Here is a 16,936-nt window from a genome sequence, read left to right on the forward strand (position 1 = left end):
CAGTACGGTGGCGCAGTGGTTAGCACTGCTGCCTCACGGCGCCGAGGTCCCAGGTTAGATCCCGGCTCTGGGTCACTGTCCGTGTGGAGTTTGCACATTCTCCCCGTGTTTGTGTGGGTTTCGCCCCCACAACCCAAAGATGTGCAGCGTAGGGGGATTGGCCATGCTAAATTGCCCCTTAATTGGAAAAAATGAATTGGGTACTCTAAATTTAGATTAAAAAAACAAACACACACATACACAAACCCCGAACAAACACACAAACCCCGAACAAACACACACACAAAATAATAATTGGGTACTCTAAATTAATTTTTTGAAATGAAATGAAATGAAAATCGCTTATTGTCACGAGTAGGCTTCAATGAAGTTACTGTGAAAAGCCCCTAGTCGCCACATTCCGGCGCCTAACCCTAATTTTTTAAAACACACACTGTGGTAGTAACCACTGCTGTATATGTTAGGGTGTGTATGGTAGGACCTGTACTACCGGTACGCGGGTAGTCCCTGCCTGCTGGCTCCGCCCAGTAGGCGGAGTATAAATATGTGTGCTCCCCGTACAGCAGCCATTTTGCCAGCTGCTGGAGGAGGCCACACATCTTAGTGTAATAAAGCCTCAGTTGTATTCAATTCTTGTCTTTATGCAATTGATCGTGCATAACACAAACCCTAACAAACAGCCCCCCTAACAAACACACTAACTTAACACATACACACACACACACACATACAAGAACATGCTGTCACAAACATACGTACAAATGAACACACAAACACAGACACGCACACTCGTACGTTACACAGTTAGACACAGACACACCAGGGGTTTGCCGCATCCTACGCTCCCTTTGGCCAATCGCAGCAGAGCTTCTTAGCGCACTGTGGGCCGCAGGCTAGTTGGCAGACCTTCACGCTCCCCCCCGCAGGGCTGATGTACTCGGGCTGTATGGTGGCAGAGTGAATCCCCTCACTGTCGAACACCCGCCTCAGATCCCCGGACACGCGGGCAAAGCCGGCGAGGCTGCGGCACTGCACGTGGGCGCTGGCGAGAACCCGGCGGGACGAGAGGCGCCAGACGTGGAGCTCGTGGACGGCGACGACCCCGCTCACGGCCGCCAGCCGCTCGGTCAGCCCGCGCAGGTCCACCTGCTCCGGCACGCATTCCAGGAGGAGGAGGACAGACACCTTCAGCCGGGGGGCCACGCTGGTCACCAGCGCCAGCGCCGTCAGCAGCGAGAGCCCGGGGTCCAGGTAGGGTAAGCAGTCCGCGTGCCAGCTGCCGGCCGGCGCTGCCGGCAAGCTGTGAAGGAACCCGACCACGAGAGCCAGCACCGAGTTCAAAACCGACTGGGCGATGCCAACGAGGCAGCTGAGGATCCGCCACCAGCCGGTCACCGGGACCCTCTTGCCCTGGGCGTCGCGGTCCGCTGTGTCTCTGGCCGCTGCCGGATCGTCCTCCCATCGGGTGGAGTCAGTGCCTGGAAGGGGACAGAGAGAGAGATTTGGTGAAGTGACACAGTTTGTGTGGAATTTGCAGGCAGCTCTGCCATCTAGTGTTCACGGGCAGTAGCGCAATTGAAAACAAAACCTGGCTGTCGGGCAGCACGGTGGCGCAGTGGGTTAGCACTGCTGCCTTGCGGCACCGAGGACCGAGGTCCCAGGTTCGACCCCGGCTCAGGGTCACTGTCCGTGTGGAGTTTGCACATTCTCCCCGTGTTTGCGTGGGTTTCACCTTCACAACCCAAAAGATGTGCAGGGTAAGGGGGATTGGCCAGGCTGAATTACCCCTTAATTGGAAAAAAATGAATTGGGTGGGCACTCTAAATTTATTTTTAAAAAAAGAAAAAAAAAGAAACTTGGCTGTCAATCCATGTCGCAGAAAATGAGCAAGCACAATAGGAGGCCATTCAGCCCATCCGCCCTGTGCCGCCTCTTTGCCAGAGCTACCCAAATAGCCCCATTGTCCCAACTCTTTCCCCGCAGCCCGGCAAACATCCTCCTACAAGTATTAACCATCCTATCGGGCTGCATCACAGCCTGGGTATGGCAACTGCTCAGCCCAGGACCATAAGACAAACTACAGAGAGTCGTGAACACCGCCCAGTCCATCACACGAACCTGCCTCCCATCCATTGACTGCATCTACACCTCCCGCTGCCTGGGGAAAGCGGGCAGCATAATCAAAGACCCCCCCCCCCCCCCACCCCCCCACCCGGCTTACTCACTCTTCCAACTTCTTCCATCGGGCAGGAGATACAGAAGTCTGAGAACACGCACGGACAGACTCAAATACAGCTTCTTCCCCACTACCCTCTAATGGACTGAACTGATCTCTTCACACATCTTCTCTACTGAGAAGTACTACACTCCGTATGCTTCGCCCGATGCCTGTGTCTATGTTTGTATTTTATTTTATTTATTGTATTTTATTGTGTATTTTATGTTTGCCCTATTATGTATTTTCTTTTCATGCACGGAATCATCTGTTTGAGCTGCACGCAGAACAATGGGCGCCATTCTCCGCTGCCCACGACGGGTCGGAGAATAGCGGGAGGGCCTTCCCGACAATTTTCACGGCCTCCCGCTATCCCCCCCCCCCCCCCCCCCCCCCCTCCGGCCGCCCCCCGACACGAATCGCTGCTCGCCGTTTTTTACGGCAAACAGCGATTCTCCGCAGGCCGATGGGCCGACTACCGCGGAGTTTACGGCCGTTTTCACGGCTGCGATCACACCTGCTTTCAGCATTCGTGAAAACGGCCGCAAAGTGCCCGTCCCGGACAACCATGGCACCGATTGGCACGGCCACACCACGGCCGTGCCAAGGGTGGCATGGGCCTGCGATCGGTGGGCACCGATCGCGGGCAGCGGATCCGATACCCGCGCACTATTTGTTCTTCCGCCGCCCCGCAGGATCAGTCCGCGGGGCGGCTGAGGGGCATGACGGCCCGCGCATGCGCGGGTTTGACGCGTCTGCGTGATGACGTCATCCGTGCATGAGCGGGTTGGAGCCGTCCAACCCGCGCATGTGCGGCTGACGTCATCGTGCGCGTCAGCTGTCGTGACGCTTGGCGCGCGGACTTAGCGACGGTCGCTAAGGCCGCGATGCCGTGCTTCACGGGGCCGTGCTGCTAGCCCCGCCCTGGGGGGAGAATCGGGTCCCGGGAGGGGGCACGGAGGCTGCCGTGAAACACGGCCAGTTTCACGGCAGCCTTTACGACTCGCCGCATTTGCTCCGCAAATGACAATAAACAAATCCAATCCAATTTGTCCAATCCTCTTTTGAACGAAATTATTGAATTTACTTCGATTGCCCTAACAGGCAGTACCTTCCAGGTCTCAACTCACTGCACATTTGTGTTTTTTAATTTAAAATACCCAATTTTTTTTTTCCAATTAAAGGGGCAATTTAACGTGGCCAATCCACCTGACCTGCACATCTTTGGGTTGCGCAGACACGGGGAGAATGTGCAAACTCCACACGGACCGTGGCCCGGGGCCGGGATCGAACCCGGGTCCGCGGCGCCGTGAAGCAGCAGTGCCAACCACTGTGACGCCGTGTTCTCCTCATCTCCCTCTCTTCTCTGCTGTAGGAAGGATGATCTCAGCTCCTCCAGTCTCTCCGCATTAGCTGAAACCCCCCCCCCCCCCCGCCCCCCCGCCCCGCCAATCACTGCCGCCATTCAAGTTTTTTAATTTGTGGGCTACAGGCCCAACGTCCATTGCCCATCCCTAATTGCCATTTGAGAAGGTGGTGGGTGAGCCGCCTTCCTGAACCGCTGCAGTCCGTGTGGTGTAGGTACATCCACAGTGCTGTTAGGGAGGGAGTTTCGGATTTTGACCCAGCGACAGTGAAGGAACGGCCGATATATTTCCAAGTCAGGGGGGTGAGTGACTCGGAGGGGAATCTCCAGGTGGTGGGGTTCCCAGGTATCTGCTACCTTTGTCCTTCTAGATGGTCACGGGTTTGGAAGGTACGGTCAAAGGAGCCTTGGTGAGTTGCTGCAGTGCATCTTGTAGATGGTACACACGGCTTTCACCTGTGTTGTGTTATGTACTCTGGGATAACACAGGCTGCAACTCGATGCAGCTTTGACCAAAAGATACTCCAGGCTTTGAAGTAAGTTCAATGTGATTTATTGAACCATTAGCACAGTTCTCTATGAGTTTGATTCTCCTGCTAATCTTGCTATAGTAACTCAGTCTAACTAACCAGTCTGCTCTAAGCCACGTGGTGGGTGTGATGCTTCTGATCTGCCCCTGTCCTACTCTCTAAGTGTTGCCTGTGGAAAGAGACAGAGCATGTGTGCCCTGTCCTTATATATGGGTTGTACTGCCCCCTTGTATTAGTGTCACTTCTGGGTGTTCTGACTGCCCATTGGGCATGTCCTATTCTATGTGTTCATTAGCTGTATGTCTGCATGTCATGATGTCTCTGGTGCTCCCTCTAGTGGTTACTTAGTCGTAGTGTATTCACATTAACCCCTTGTGTATTTACAGTGATGCATATCACCACAACCTGCACCCTGTGCAATCAGTCCAAAGATGTGCAGCTGGATTGGCCGTGCTAAGTTGCCCCTTAGTGTCCAAAGATGCTCAGGTTAGGTGGGGTTACGGGGATAGGGTGGGGGCCTGGGTCCGGCATTGTGGGGATTCTGTTGGATTCTATGATTTTGCAGGCGGGTCTGCCATCTAGTGTTGTCAGGGAGTAGTGCACCTTAAAATAAAATCCAGAAATTTAGGAAAATTCTCCGCAGTAAAATCGCAGCCGGCGCAGGGGCAGCAAATCTATGTTCCTGCGAGAAATCGGGAACCGGCAATCGGTTCATCAGATTCTGCGGGCCCCGAAAAACGGCCTACTCGGGGAGTACGCTGCGTTGGCTGAGGCCATTGGAAGAGGCCCCCGCTCGGCCATCCTCCGTCTCCGACCGGCCGAAGCGGCGACAGCGTGGAACTAACGTGCTCCAGCCGGTTGGGATACTCACGCGGCGGCTGCGGATTCAGTCTGTGGCCGCCCTGGTCGGGGGCAGGCCGGTCGGGGGGGCGGGGGGGGGGGGGGGGGGGGGCGGCCTGGGAAAGGTCGTGCGGGGGTTGAGGGTCAAGCACACAGCTGAACACTGTCCGTGCGGAGTTTGCACATTCTCCCCGTGTCCGCGTGGGTCTCGCCCCCACAACCCAAAGATGTGCAGGGTAGGTGGATTGGCCACGCTAAATTGCCCCTTCATGGGAAAAAATAATTGGATATTCTAAATTTTAAAAAGAAGCACACAGCTGATTGGGGGGGGGGGGGTCGCTTTTTTTGGGTTTTGGGTCTCGCAGCCTCTGGCCCGGAAGTGGGGGGGGGGGGGGGGGGGGGGGGGGGGGGGGGGGGCCGTAACTGCAGCAAAAGCTGCGAAATGCACTCCGGGTCCCTGCTCGGCCCCTGCAGGGCTGAGAATTAGTGACCCTTTCTCGCCAGTTTGTCTGGCGTGAAACTCCACCGATCTGACAGCGGCTTGGGGGGACATGATCCCAATCATGGAGAATCCAGCCCTTCGTTCTGTAAAATGTTCCCGATCAAGCACTTGACAAATCCCGCTTTGAAAGATGTTTTTGGACTTCTGAGTTCGGCATTCGAATAGCGACAGACACGTCTGCCAGTCACCCTCTGCTGGCTCTCCACGCTCGGAGCATCAATCGACCCCTCATTCTTCCCCCTATCAGCTCGCCCCTCTCATTCCATTCAAAGCAAACCTTTGCATCTTTTATTATCGGAGAAGGGCCGGCGGGGATTTGCTGCTCGAGCGGAGCTGGAAAATCCGCGGCCCCATCTGGGTCCTGCGTGCGGCCCCCAGGACACGTTTTGTTGGCCGTTGCCCACGCGCGGGGTCGCCTCATTGCGCTGATTCCCGTCCGTGTAGTTTTTTTGCCCACCGGCATGGCTGAAGTGATTCGGCCGTAAAACGAGGGCGAGTGAAGTGAGGGGCGAGTGAAGTGAGGGAGTGAAGTGAGGGGCGAGTGAGGTGAGGGGCGAGTGAGGCGAGGGGCGAGTGAAGCGAGGGGTGAGTGAAGTGAGGGGCGAGTGGTGAGGGAGTGAAGTGAGGGGCGAGTGAAGTGAGGGGCGAGTGAGGCGAGGGGCGAGTGAGGCGAGGGGCGAGTGGTGAGGGAGTGAAGTGAGGGGCGAGTGAGGTGAGGGGCGAGTGAAGTGAGGGGCGAGTGAGGAGAGGGGCGAGTGAGGCGAGGGGCGAGTGAAGTGAGGGGCGAGTGAAGCGAGGGGCGAGTGAAGTGAGGGGCAAGTGGTGAGGGAGTGAAGTGAGGGGCGAGTGAGGTGAGGGGCGAGTGAGGCGAGGGGCGAGTGAAGTGAGGGGCGAGTGAAGCGAGGGGCGAGTGAAGCGAGGGGCAAGTGGTGAGGGAGTGAAGTGAGGGCGAGTGAAGTGAGGGGCGAGTGAAGTGAGGGGCGAGTGGTGAGGGAGTGAAGTGAGGGGCGAGTGAAGTGAGGGGTGAGTCAATTGAGGGGCGAGTGAAGTGAGTTAAGTGAAGTGAGTGAGGTGAGGGGCGAGTGAAGTGAGGGTCGAGTGAAGTGAGCGGCGAGTGAAGTGAGCGGCGAGCTGATTGCTCACAACATTGAGGGTGAGAGTCGAGCGCTCTCTCTCTGCCCAAACTGTAAATATTTCTTTTGTTTTTACCATTTGAAGTTGATGACAGTTCTTTTAATAAATAAATGATTGAGCATCTTCTGTAACTCGCTATGAAATATTCTGTGTGTATTCAAGGCATTTAATCTCAGTCACAGGGTCAAGGTTAGTGAACAAACCTGATTACAATCTTGTGGCCCACTCACAGGACGAGGTTGCATATCACTGATTCATAGAATCATAAAATCATTTTCTTAATTCTTTCGTGGGATGTGGGCATCGCTGTGTTGGGCCAGTATTTGTTTGCCATCCCTAACTGCTCCTGGAACTAAATTCCACCAGCTGCTGAGGTGGGATTCGAACTCATGTCCACAGAGTAGTTGCCTGGGGCCTCTAGATCGTACTTGAGTGCTCCAGGATATGGACAGAGAATCTACACTAACGTTCCCAATGTAGTACTGAGGGAGTGCCGCACTGTCAGAGGGTCAGTACTGAGGGAGCGCTGCACTGTCAGAGGGTCAGTGCTGAGGGAGTGCTGCACTGTCAGAGGGTCAGTGCTGAGGGAGTGCTGCACTGTCAGAGGGTCAGTACTGAGGGAGTGCCGCACTGTCAGAGGGTCAGTACTGAGGGAGCCCCGCACTGTCAGAGGGTCAGTACTGAGGGAGTGCCGCACTGTCAGAGGGTCAGTACTGAGGGAGTGCCGCACTGTCAGAGGGTCAGTACTGAGGGAGTGCTGCACTGTCAGAGGCTCAGTACTGAGGGAGTGCCGCACTGTCAGAGGGTCAGTACTGAGGGAGTGCCGCACTGTCAGAGGGTCAGTACTGAGGGAGTGCTGCACTGTCAGAGGGTCAGTACTGAGGGAGCGCCGCACTGTCAGAGGGTCAGTACTGAGGGAGTGCCGCACTGTCAGAGGGTCAGTACTGAGGGAGTGCTGCACTGTCAGAGGGTCAGCACTGAGGGAGTGCTGCACTGTCAGAGGGTCAGTACTGAGGGAGTGCCGCACTGTCGGAGGGTCAGTACTGAGGGAGTGCCGCACTGTCAGAGGGTCAGTACTGAGGGAGTGCTGCACTGTCAGAGGGTCAGTACTGAGGGAGTGCTGCACTGTCAGAGGGTCAGTACTGAGGGAGCGCCGCACTGTCAGAGGGTCAGTACTGAGGGAGTGCCGCACTGTCAGAGGGTCAGCACTGAGGGAGTGCTGCACTGTCAGAGGGTCAGTACTGAGGGAGTGCCGCACTGTCGGAGGGTCAGTACTGAGGGAGTGCTGCACTGTCAGAGGGTCAGTGCTGAGGCAGTGCCGCACTGTCAGAGGGTCAGTACTGAGGGAGTGCTGCACTGTCAGAGGGTCAGTACTGAGTGAGTGCTGCACTGTCAGAGGGTCAGTACTGAGTGAGTGCCGCACTGTCAGAGGGTCAGTACTGAGGGAGTGCTGCGCTGTCAGAGGTTCAGTACTGACGGAGTACTGCACTGTCAGTCAGTACTGAGGGAGTGCTGCACTGTCAGAGGGTCAGTACTGAGGGAGTGCCGCACTGTCAGAGGGTCAGTACTGAGGGAGTGCCGCACTGTCGGAGGGTCAGTACTGAGGGAGTGCTGCACTGTCAGAGGGTCAGTGCTGAGGCAGTGCCGCACTGTCAGAGGGTCAGTACTGAGGGAGTGCTGCACTGTCAGAGGGTCAGTACTGAGTGAGTGCTGCACTGTCAGAGGGTCAGTACTGAGTGAGTGCCGCACTGTCAGAGGGTCAGTACTGAGGGAGTGCTGCACTGTCAGAGGGTCAGTACTGAGTGAGTGCTGCACTGTCAGAGGGTCAGTACTGAGTGCCGCACTGTCAGAGGGTCAGTACTGAGGGAGTGCTGCGCTGTCAGAGGTTCAGTACTGACGGAGTACTGCACTGTCAGTCAGTACTGAGGGAGTGCTGCACTGTCAGAGGGTCAGTACTGAGGGAGTGCTGCGCTGTCAGTCAGTACTGAGGGAGTGCTGCACTGTGAAATGAAATGAAATGAAAATCGCTTATTGTCACGAGTAGGCTTCAATGAAGTTACTGTGAAAAGCCCCTAGTCGCCACATTCCGGCGCCTGTCCGGGGAGGCTGGTACGGGAATCGAACCGTGCTGCTGGCCTGCTTGGTCTGCTTTAAAAGCCAGCGATTTAGCCTGGTGAGCTAAACCAGCCCCTGTCAGAGGGTCAGTACTGAGGGATGCTGCACTGTCAGAGGTTCAGTACTGAGGGAGAGCTGCACTGTCAGTCAGTACTGAGGGAGTGCTGCACTGTCAGAGGGTCAGTACTGAGAGAGTGCTGCACTGTCAGAGGGTCAGTACTGAGGGATGCTGCACTGTCAGAGGTTCAGTACTGAGGGAGAGCTGCACTGTCAGTCAGTACTGAGGGAGTGCTGCACTGTCAGAGGGTCAGTACTGAGAGAGTGCTGCACTGTCAGAGGGTCAGTACTGAGGGATGCTGCACTGTCAGAGGTTCAGTACTGAGGGAGAGCTGCACTGTCAGTCAGTACTGAGGGAGTGCTGCACTGTCAGAGGGTCAGTACTGAGGGAGTGCTGCACTGTCAGAGGGTCAGTGCTGAGGGAGTGCCGCACTGTCAGAGGATCAGTACTGAGGGATGCTGCACTGTCAGAGGGTCAGTACTGAGGGAGTGCTGCACTGTCAGAGGGTCAGTACTGAGGGAGTGCTGCACTGTCAGAGGGCCAGTACTGAGGGAGTGCCGCACTGTCAGAGGGTCAGTACTGAGGGAGTGCTGCACTGTCAGAGGGCCAGTACTGAGAGAGTGCTGCACTGTCAGAGGGTCAGTACTGAGGGATGCTGCACTGTCAGAGGTTCAGTACTGAGGGAGAGCTGCACTGTCAGTCAGTACTGAGGGAGTGCTGCACTGTCAGAGGGTCAGTACTGAGAGAGTGCTGCACTGTCAGAGGGTCAGTACTGAGGGATGCTGCACTGTCAGAGGTTCAGTACTGAGGGAGAGCTGCACTGTCAGTCAGTACTGAGGGAGTGCTGCACTGTCAGAGGGTCAGTACTGAGGGAGTGCTGCACTGTCAGAGGGTCAGTGCTGAGGGAGTGCCGCACTGTCAGAGGATCAGTACTGAGGGATGCTGCACTGTCAGAGGGTCAGTACTGAGGGAGTGCTGCACTGTCAGAGGGTCAGTACTGAGGGAGTGCTGCACTGTCAGAGGGCCAGTACTGAGGGAGTGCCGCACTGTCAGAGGGTCAGTACTGAGGGAGTGCTGCACTGTCAGAGGGCCAGTACTGAGGGAGTGCCGCACTGTCAGAGGGTCAGTACTGAGGGAGTGCTGCACTGTCAGAGGGTCAGTACTGAGGGAGTGCTGCACTGTCAGAGGGTCAGTACTGAGGGAGTGCCGCAGTGTCAGTCAGTACTGAGGGAGTGCTGCACTGTGAAATGAAATGAAATGAAAATCGCTTATTGTCACGAGTAGGCTTCAATGAAGTTACTGTGAAAAGCCCCTAGTCGCCACATTCCGGCGCCTCTCCGGGGAGGCTGGTACGGGAATCGAACCGTGCTGCTGGCCTGCTTGGTCTGCTTTAAAAGCCAGCGATTTAGCCTGGTGAGCTAAACCAGCCCCTGTCAGAGGGTCAGTACTGAGGGATGCTGCACTGTCAGAGGTTCAGTACTGAGGGAGAGCTGCACTGTCAGTCAGTACTGAGGGAGTGCTGCACTGTCAGAGGGTCAGTACTGAGAGAGTGCTGCACTGTCAGAGGGTCAGTACTGAGGGAGTGCTGCACTGTCAGAGGGTCAGTACTGAGGGAGTGCTGCTCTGTCAGAGGGTCAGTACTGAGGGAGTGCCGCACTGTCAGAGGATCAGTACTGAGGGATGCTGCACTGTCAGAGGGTCAGTACTGAGGGAGTGCCGCACTGTCAGAGGGTCAGTACTGAGGGAGTGCTGCACTGTCAGAGGGCCAGTACTGAGGGAGTGCCGCACTGTCAGAGGGTCAGTACTGAGGGAGTGCTGCACTGTCAGAGGGTCAGTACTGAGGGAGTGCTGCACTGTCAGAGGGTCAGTACTGAGGGAGTGCCGCACTGTCAGAGGGTCAGTACTGAGGGAGTGCTGCACTGTCAGAGGGTCAGTACTGAGGGAGTGCCGCACTGTCAGAGGGTCAGTACTGAGGGAGTGCTGCACTGTCAGAGGGTCAGTACTGAGGGTGTGCCGCACTGTCAGAGGGTCAGTACTGAGGGAGTGCCGCACTGTCAGAGGGTCAGTACTGAGGGAGTGCTGCACTGTGAGAGGGTCAATACTGAGGGAGCGCCGCACTGTCAGAGGGTCAGTACTGAGGGAGTGCTGCACTGTCAGAGGGTCAGTACTGAGGGAGTGCCGCACTGTCAGAGGGTCAGTACTGAGGGAGTGCCGCACTGTCAGAGGGTCAGTACTGAGGGAATGCTGCACTGTCAGAGGGTCAGTACTGAGGGAGTGCTGCACTGTCAGAGGGTCAGTACTGAGGGAGTGCTGCACTGTCAGAGGGTCAGTACTGAGGGAGTGCCGCACTGTCAGAGGGTCAGTACTGAGGGAGTGCCGCACTGTCAGAGGGTCAGTACTGAGGGAGTGCTGCACTGTCAGAGGGTCAGTACTGAGGGAGTGCCGCACTGTCAGAGGGTCAGAACTGAGGGAGTGCCGCACTGTCAGAGGGTCAGGACTGAGGGAGTGCTGCACTGTCAGAGGGTCAGTACTGAGGGAGTGCCGCACTGTCAGAGGGTCAGTACTGAGGGAGTGCCGCACTGTCAGGGGGTCAGTACTGAGGGAGTGCCGCACTGTCAGAGGGTCAGTACTGGGGGAGTGCTGCACTGTCAGAGGGTCAGTACTGAGGGAGTGCCGCACTGTCAGAGGGTCAGTACTGAGGGAGTGCTGCACTGTCAGAGGGTCAGTACTGAGGGAGTGCTGCACCGTCAGAGGGTCAGTACTGAGGGAGTGCTGCACTGTCAGAGGGTCAGTACTGAGGGAGTGCTGCACTGTCAGAGGGTCAGTACTGAGGGAGTGCCGCACTGTCAGAGGGTCAGAACTGAGGGAGTGCCGCACTGTCAGATGGTCAATTGAGGGAGTGCTGCACTGTCAGAGGGTCAGTACTGAGGGAGTGCTGCACTGTCAGAGGGTCAGTCCCCTCGCCTGCGGACCGGGAGCCAACCTCCCCCTCCAGCAGCTCGCTCACGCTCCGCCCGTCAGCAGCAGCTGTGAGGAGGGAGGGGGAGGGTGAAGACTAGACGCAGGGAGCTTCTTGTGCAGCCACCATCAGTCCGGATAGCGTCTTACACCCCACCGCAGGGCGCCCTGCTTCCCCACCTCACAGAATTGTTACAGGACAACAAGGAGGCCATTCGGTCCGTCATATCTGCAATGGTTCCGTCAATTTTGTGTCTGACAATCATTTCTCCAACACACCCCAGTGCCACCTGCATCCCCTTTATATACAAGTGCAGTCTATTAAACAATAAGTGTGGCCTATTAAACAATAAAAACTCCAGTTATAACTGGAGAACAGTAACTCTTCCCCAAAACGTGTCACTGGAATCCTTCTCGTGGATCTTTTTTGCACCCTCTCCAATACCTTAACATCGTAAAATTCTGATCCAGACACATTACTCCAGCCGAGGTCTAACTAAATTATAGAGGGTGATTGCAGACCTGATGGGCCAAATGGCCTCCTTGTGCACTGTAGGGGAAGTGAAGGTAACTTACCCTTGTCTTTGGGAGATGGGTGTTCTGCAGGGCTGTCCTGCAGGTCCTGTCCGCGTCCCAGACTTGGGCTGGATCTCCAGCCGCCCCCAGTGGATCGAAGCCACAAGTGAAGGCCCAGGTTGATGACGATGCCGCCGGCCCCCGCGGCGATGGGCAAGGCGGGCCTGTGCAAAGGGTGGGGGTCCAGGAGGCGGGACATGGCGGCCACGCTGACCGAGCAGCAGAGGGAGAGCAACAGCAGGTCGGCCACCAGCTCGCCCACCGCCACCAGCCTCTCCCAGGCGAAGGTGTGCGAGCAGGGGACGGGCCGGCGGGCCAGATATTCGGCCAGGACGGGCATCGCCAGGTCCAGCAGCACCGAGAGGCTGTGGAAGGAGTCGAGGAGCAGGGTGAGGGAGTCGGTCAGCTGGCTGAAGACCAGTTCCAGTAGTCCGAAAAGAAACAGCAGGCCCATCCAAACCCTACGGTTGGTACCGACCCCGCAGACGGCCATCGAAGCAACCTCGAGCGTTCCTGCCCGGATTCGCAAGAGATTAAAACAAAGTTAAACTACTATTGCCCTCCCTCCCCCTCCTGACAAATCCAAACCAGAGTCATCAAACACCCAGCCAATCAGTAGCACCTTACAAAGTCCCTGAGCTTTGTTTCAATGTGGTCTTTTCGCAAAACTAGAATAAAAAAACCTTTCTTTCCCAGACAAAGATATTTTCTCTGACTGAACTTTGTTAAAGTCAGACACAATCTTATCACTTAGCAGATAACATTTACCAATGGCTGAGTTTACTGCTCTCGTTTCTCTTTGTCTTAATTCCAAGATTTGGTTTGTTCCTTGTGTCTCTCTCTTTCTCTCTCTCTCTCTCTCTGTCTGTCTCCCTCTTTTTCTGTCTCTCTCTCTCTATATCTCCCCCTTTTTCCATCTCTCTGTCTCTCTCTCTCTCTCTCTGTCTTCCCCTTTCTCTCTCTATCTCCCTCTTTCTCCACCTCTTTCTCTCTGTCTCCCTCTTTCTTTGTCTCTCTCTGTGTCTCTCTTTCCCTCTTACTCTATCTCTCTCTGTCTCCCTTTCTCTCTCTCTCTCTCTCTCTCTGTCTCCCTCTTTCTCTCTCCGTCGCTCCTCATTGTCTCCCTCTTTCTATGTCTCCCTGACCTCCATCGGGTCTGCGTGGGTTTCCAAAGATGTGCAGGTTAGGTGGATTGGCCGTGCTAAATTGCCCAAAATGTTTAGGAGGAGTTACTGGGTTCTGAGGAGAGGCTGGAGGTGTGGGCTCAAGTAGGGTGCTCTTTCCAAGGGCCGGTGCAGACTCGATGGGACGAATGGCCTCCTTCTGCACTGTAAATTCTGATTCTACGATCTCCTTCTCTCTCTGTCTCCCTGTTTCTATCTATCGCCTTTCTCTGTCTCTCCTTCTCTTCTTGCATCTCTCTCTCCCTCTGAGTTTCTCTGTTCCCTCTCTCCAACTCTCTCTCTCTCCCGTTCTCTTTTCCCTCCCTCTCTTTCCTTTTTTTCTCTCTCACACACACTGGGCTGGATTGTCCCAAAATGGAACCGGGACCCCCACGCCGGGGTAAAAACGCTGGCGTTTCACTCTCGAGTTTCCAACAACAAGGATTAGTTGATTCACTCACCTGTAGGGGGCGAGCAGGGACCCGGAGTGATTCGCACAGCTTTAGTGCGGATACGGGCCCCCCCCCCCACCCGTACTTCCGGTCTGGAGTCCGCGCATGCGCAGAACGGCGGCAGCCTCCAGCGGCCACGCTGAGCGCCATGGCGGACTCGGACCACGGAGGCAGCTTCAAATTATAGGCCCCCCCCACTGAGTCCGCAGCCGCCATGCGAGATTCCCGACCGGCAATGGGTGGTTAGAACCACGCCGTCGGGAACTCGGCCGGCCGGGAGCGGAGAATCGCTGGGCGGGCCTCTGTCAATGCCCCCCCCCCCCCCAGCCGCGTGGCGTACTCCGCGAACCCGCCGATTCTCGGCTCCTGGAGAATCGGCAGCCCGGCGGCGGGCCTGATCTCGGCGTGAAATTAGATTCTCCGCCCCAGCGCAAACGCGATTTCGCCGCAGGGGTGCAGAGAATCCCCCCTCCCCCCCTCCCTCCCCTCCCCACTGTTTCCCCTACAATCCCCTCGTTTAGCTACAATCGAGAGATCACCAGGACCAGTTCTTCTGGCTGGAGTCGAGGGTTGGAACCCTTGATGGAATGTGACAGGGTGGAATAACCAAGAAGACAGTGAATCGTGGCTGTGTGTCTTCCGCTGACGGAGGAGGAGAGTGCGGTTCGCCAAATAGGCCCTAAGTAGCCTCAGGGAGGGGACTTAGCGATGGCGAATTAAACATTTTTCTCACACCCAGGACCCAAACAATCACCCCCCCCCCCCCCCCCCCCCCCCGCCTCCCCCTGGGCAGAGGGAGGGCTCGCAATCGCCCGTACCGCTGCAGAAAGAGAGACGTGCATTTAAGTAGCGCCTTCCGCAACTGCAGAACATCCCACTTGCACCTCGCAGCCTATTTTCTTGGTCCCGCAAACAGCGACAGATTTCGGTGGCGAGGTCAGTATCGGCCGGGACACTGGGCAGAAACCCCCTCCCCCCCCCCCCCCCCCCCCCCCTCAGCTCTTCTTGGGGATAGTGGCCGTGGGGTCTTCAGCACCCACACTGGAGGACCGTCGGGGCCTCGGGTTTAATGTCTCCTGGGGCAAATAACCAGCTGGAGTAGCCTTGCCACGGCGAATGGGGCCCGATGGCTGAGGAGACGATCGGGTTCGACTGTGATGCCTCCCACTGCCGAATAGCTGATAGACTTTTTCTCTCCCCCTCTCTCTCACTCACACACACCCCAGGGTACCACTGGCCGGGCAAATAACCAGCTGGAGTAGCCTTGCCACGGCGAATGGGGCCCGATGGCTGAGGAGACGATCGGGTTCGTGTGATGCCTCCCACTGCCGAATAGCTAATAGACTTTTTTTTCCCCTCTCTCTCTCTCTCTCACACACACACACACACACACGCCAGGGTGAGGTGTAGGGAACCAGCACCCAGTCAGAGTCACTGTGGCAACATTCCCTCCCTAAACCTCTCCCCCGTCCTTCAGGACACATCGTCAACAACCTCTTTGACTCAGGTTATGGTGGCTTGGCTCAGTTTTCCCTCTCTCTCAGGCGAGGCCAGCCTGTGCTGCCCATCCCTAATTGAATTGATTTCAGAGGGGAGTTAAGAGTCACGTGTAGGCCAGACCGGGTAAGGGCGGCAGATTTCCTTCCCCTAAAGGGTGGCATTAGTGAACCAGATGGGTTTTTACGACAATCGATGATCGTTGTCACAGTCGCCGTTACTGAGGCCAGCTTTCAATCCCAGATTTTATTCACTGAATTTAAATTCCACCAGCTGCCGGGGTGGGATTCGAACCCGCGTCCCCCAAGACGTTAACCTGGGATCTCTGGGTCACGAACCCAGTGACAGTACCGCCACACCACCATCTCCCAAATCTGGATCAGTGTTGAATTGTGTTTGATAATCCCTCCTCTGGGGTATCTGGGGCCATGTTACACCAGAGAAAGGCGCTGTGTCAGTGCGAGTTGTTGTTGCAGGGGCTGGAAGGTCTGCTGATCGACCGTGAGTTACTTCACGCCCGCGTTTCACTGGCTCTTTGTAAAGGATGCCTGCAGAGCTGAGCAGGAATCAGTCCTGCCCCGAGCCTGGAACATGATTCCCAACCGACCTGACGGAATTTCACAGCTCTGGTGATTGGAAATCTTCGCTGACCTCTTTCTGTCACATTGTAACGTTCACCAGCGCATCTTGTTTCCTTCCGCCCGCCGAATCCCTCGTCCGTCCCTGGCTCCGGACCCAACTGTCCCCATTCTTTATCCGTCTGGCATTCCTCCCGCTCTCCGCGAAGCTGAGCTCATCCCGAACCCTGTGTCCTAACTCGCAGCGACACCTCGTTCACCCATAACCCCGTGGTGATCTCCGACCCCTGCTAGCTCCCAGCTCAACCAGGCCTTAATTTCATAATCCTCCTCCTTGTCTTCAAACCCCTCCACGGCCTCACCTCCTCCGCATTCACCTCCAGCGAAGATGCTTTGGGAAAAGCAAATAGTCACTGACCCTCACCTCAGTCACCCTGATTGCAACACCAGCGGAAACCTGTGATTGAATTAGCCCAAGATCATTAACTAACTCCCTGCCTACGTTATCCAGTGTTTAACCTCTTCAAGGTAGCATTGCTAAAATCTGCCAACGCAATCCTTCTCTGGATACATTCAGAACTGCTCCATAATCAAACGCTTTCAGTAGTCGATCGATGGGGCTGCCTCCATACTCTCCCTCTTTGTTCCTGACCTCGTGGCTTGCCTCGCCCCTGAGCCAGAAGGTTCTGGGGGGTTTGAGCCCCACTTTCGAGTTGCTGATCCAACCTGACCCGCCCAGCGCAGCGCTGAGGGAGGGCTGCTCGGCTGCAGGAGCCGTCGTTCGATGAGACCTTACACCGAAGGTTACCTTCCCGAGTGGGCCCTAAAGATTAATGTCCTGGCCAATGTGTGGGCCCTAAAGATTAATGTCCTGGCCAATGTGTGGGCCCTAAAGATTAATGTCCTGGCCAATATGTGGGCCCTAAAGATTAATGTCCTGGCCAATGTGTGG

At 56.1% G+C, this 16,936-nt stretch overlaps 1 protein-coding gene across 1 annotated transcript; it reads right to left on the bottom strand.

Moving 5' to 3' along the window:
- Positions 1 to 699: 699 nt before the first annotated feature.
- Positions 700 to 16,199, bottom strand: LOC119957892 (zinc transporter 1-like; the record flags this gene model as incomplete). Its single annotated transcript, XM_038786077.1, has 2 exons — positions 700 to 1,478; positions 16,058 to 16,199. Coding segments are annotated over 2 exons (783 nt in total), but the record flags the coding sequence as incomplete, so codon positions are not given.
- Positions 16,200 to 16,936: the final 737 nt, after the last annotated feature.

This window comes from Scyliorhinus canicula, chromosome 27 (assembly GCF_902713615.1).
Source record: "Scyliorhinus canicula chromosome 27, sScyCan1.1, whole genome shotgun sequence".
NCBI classification, from domain to species: Eukaryota; Metazoa; Chordata; class Chondrichthyes; order Carcharhiniformes; family Scyliorhinidae; genus Scyliorhinus; species Scyliorhinus canicula.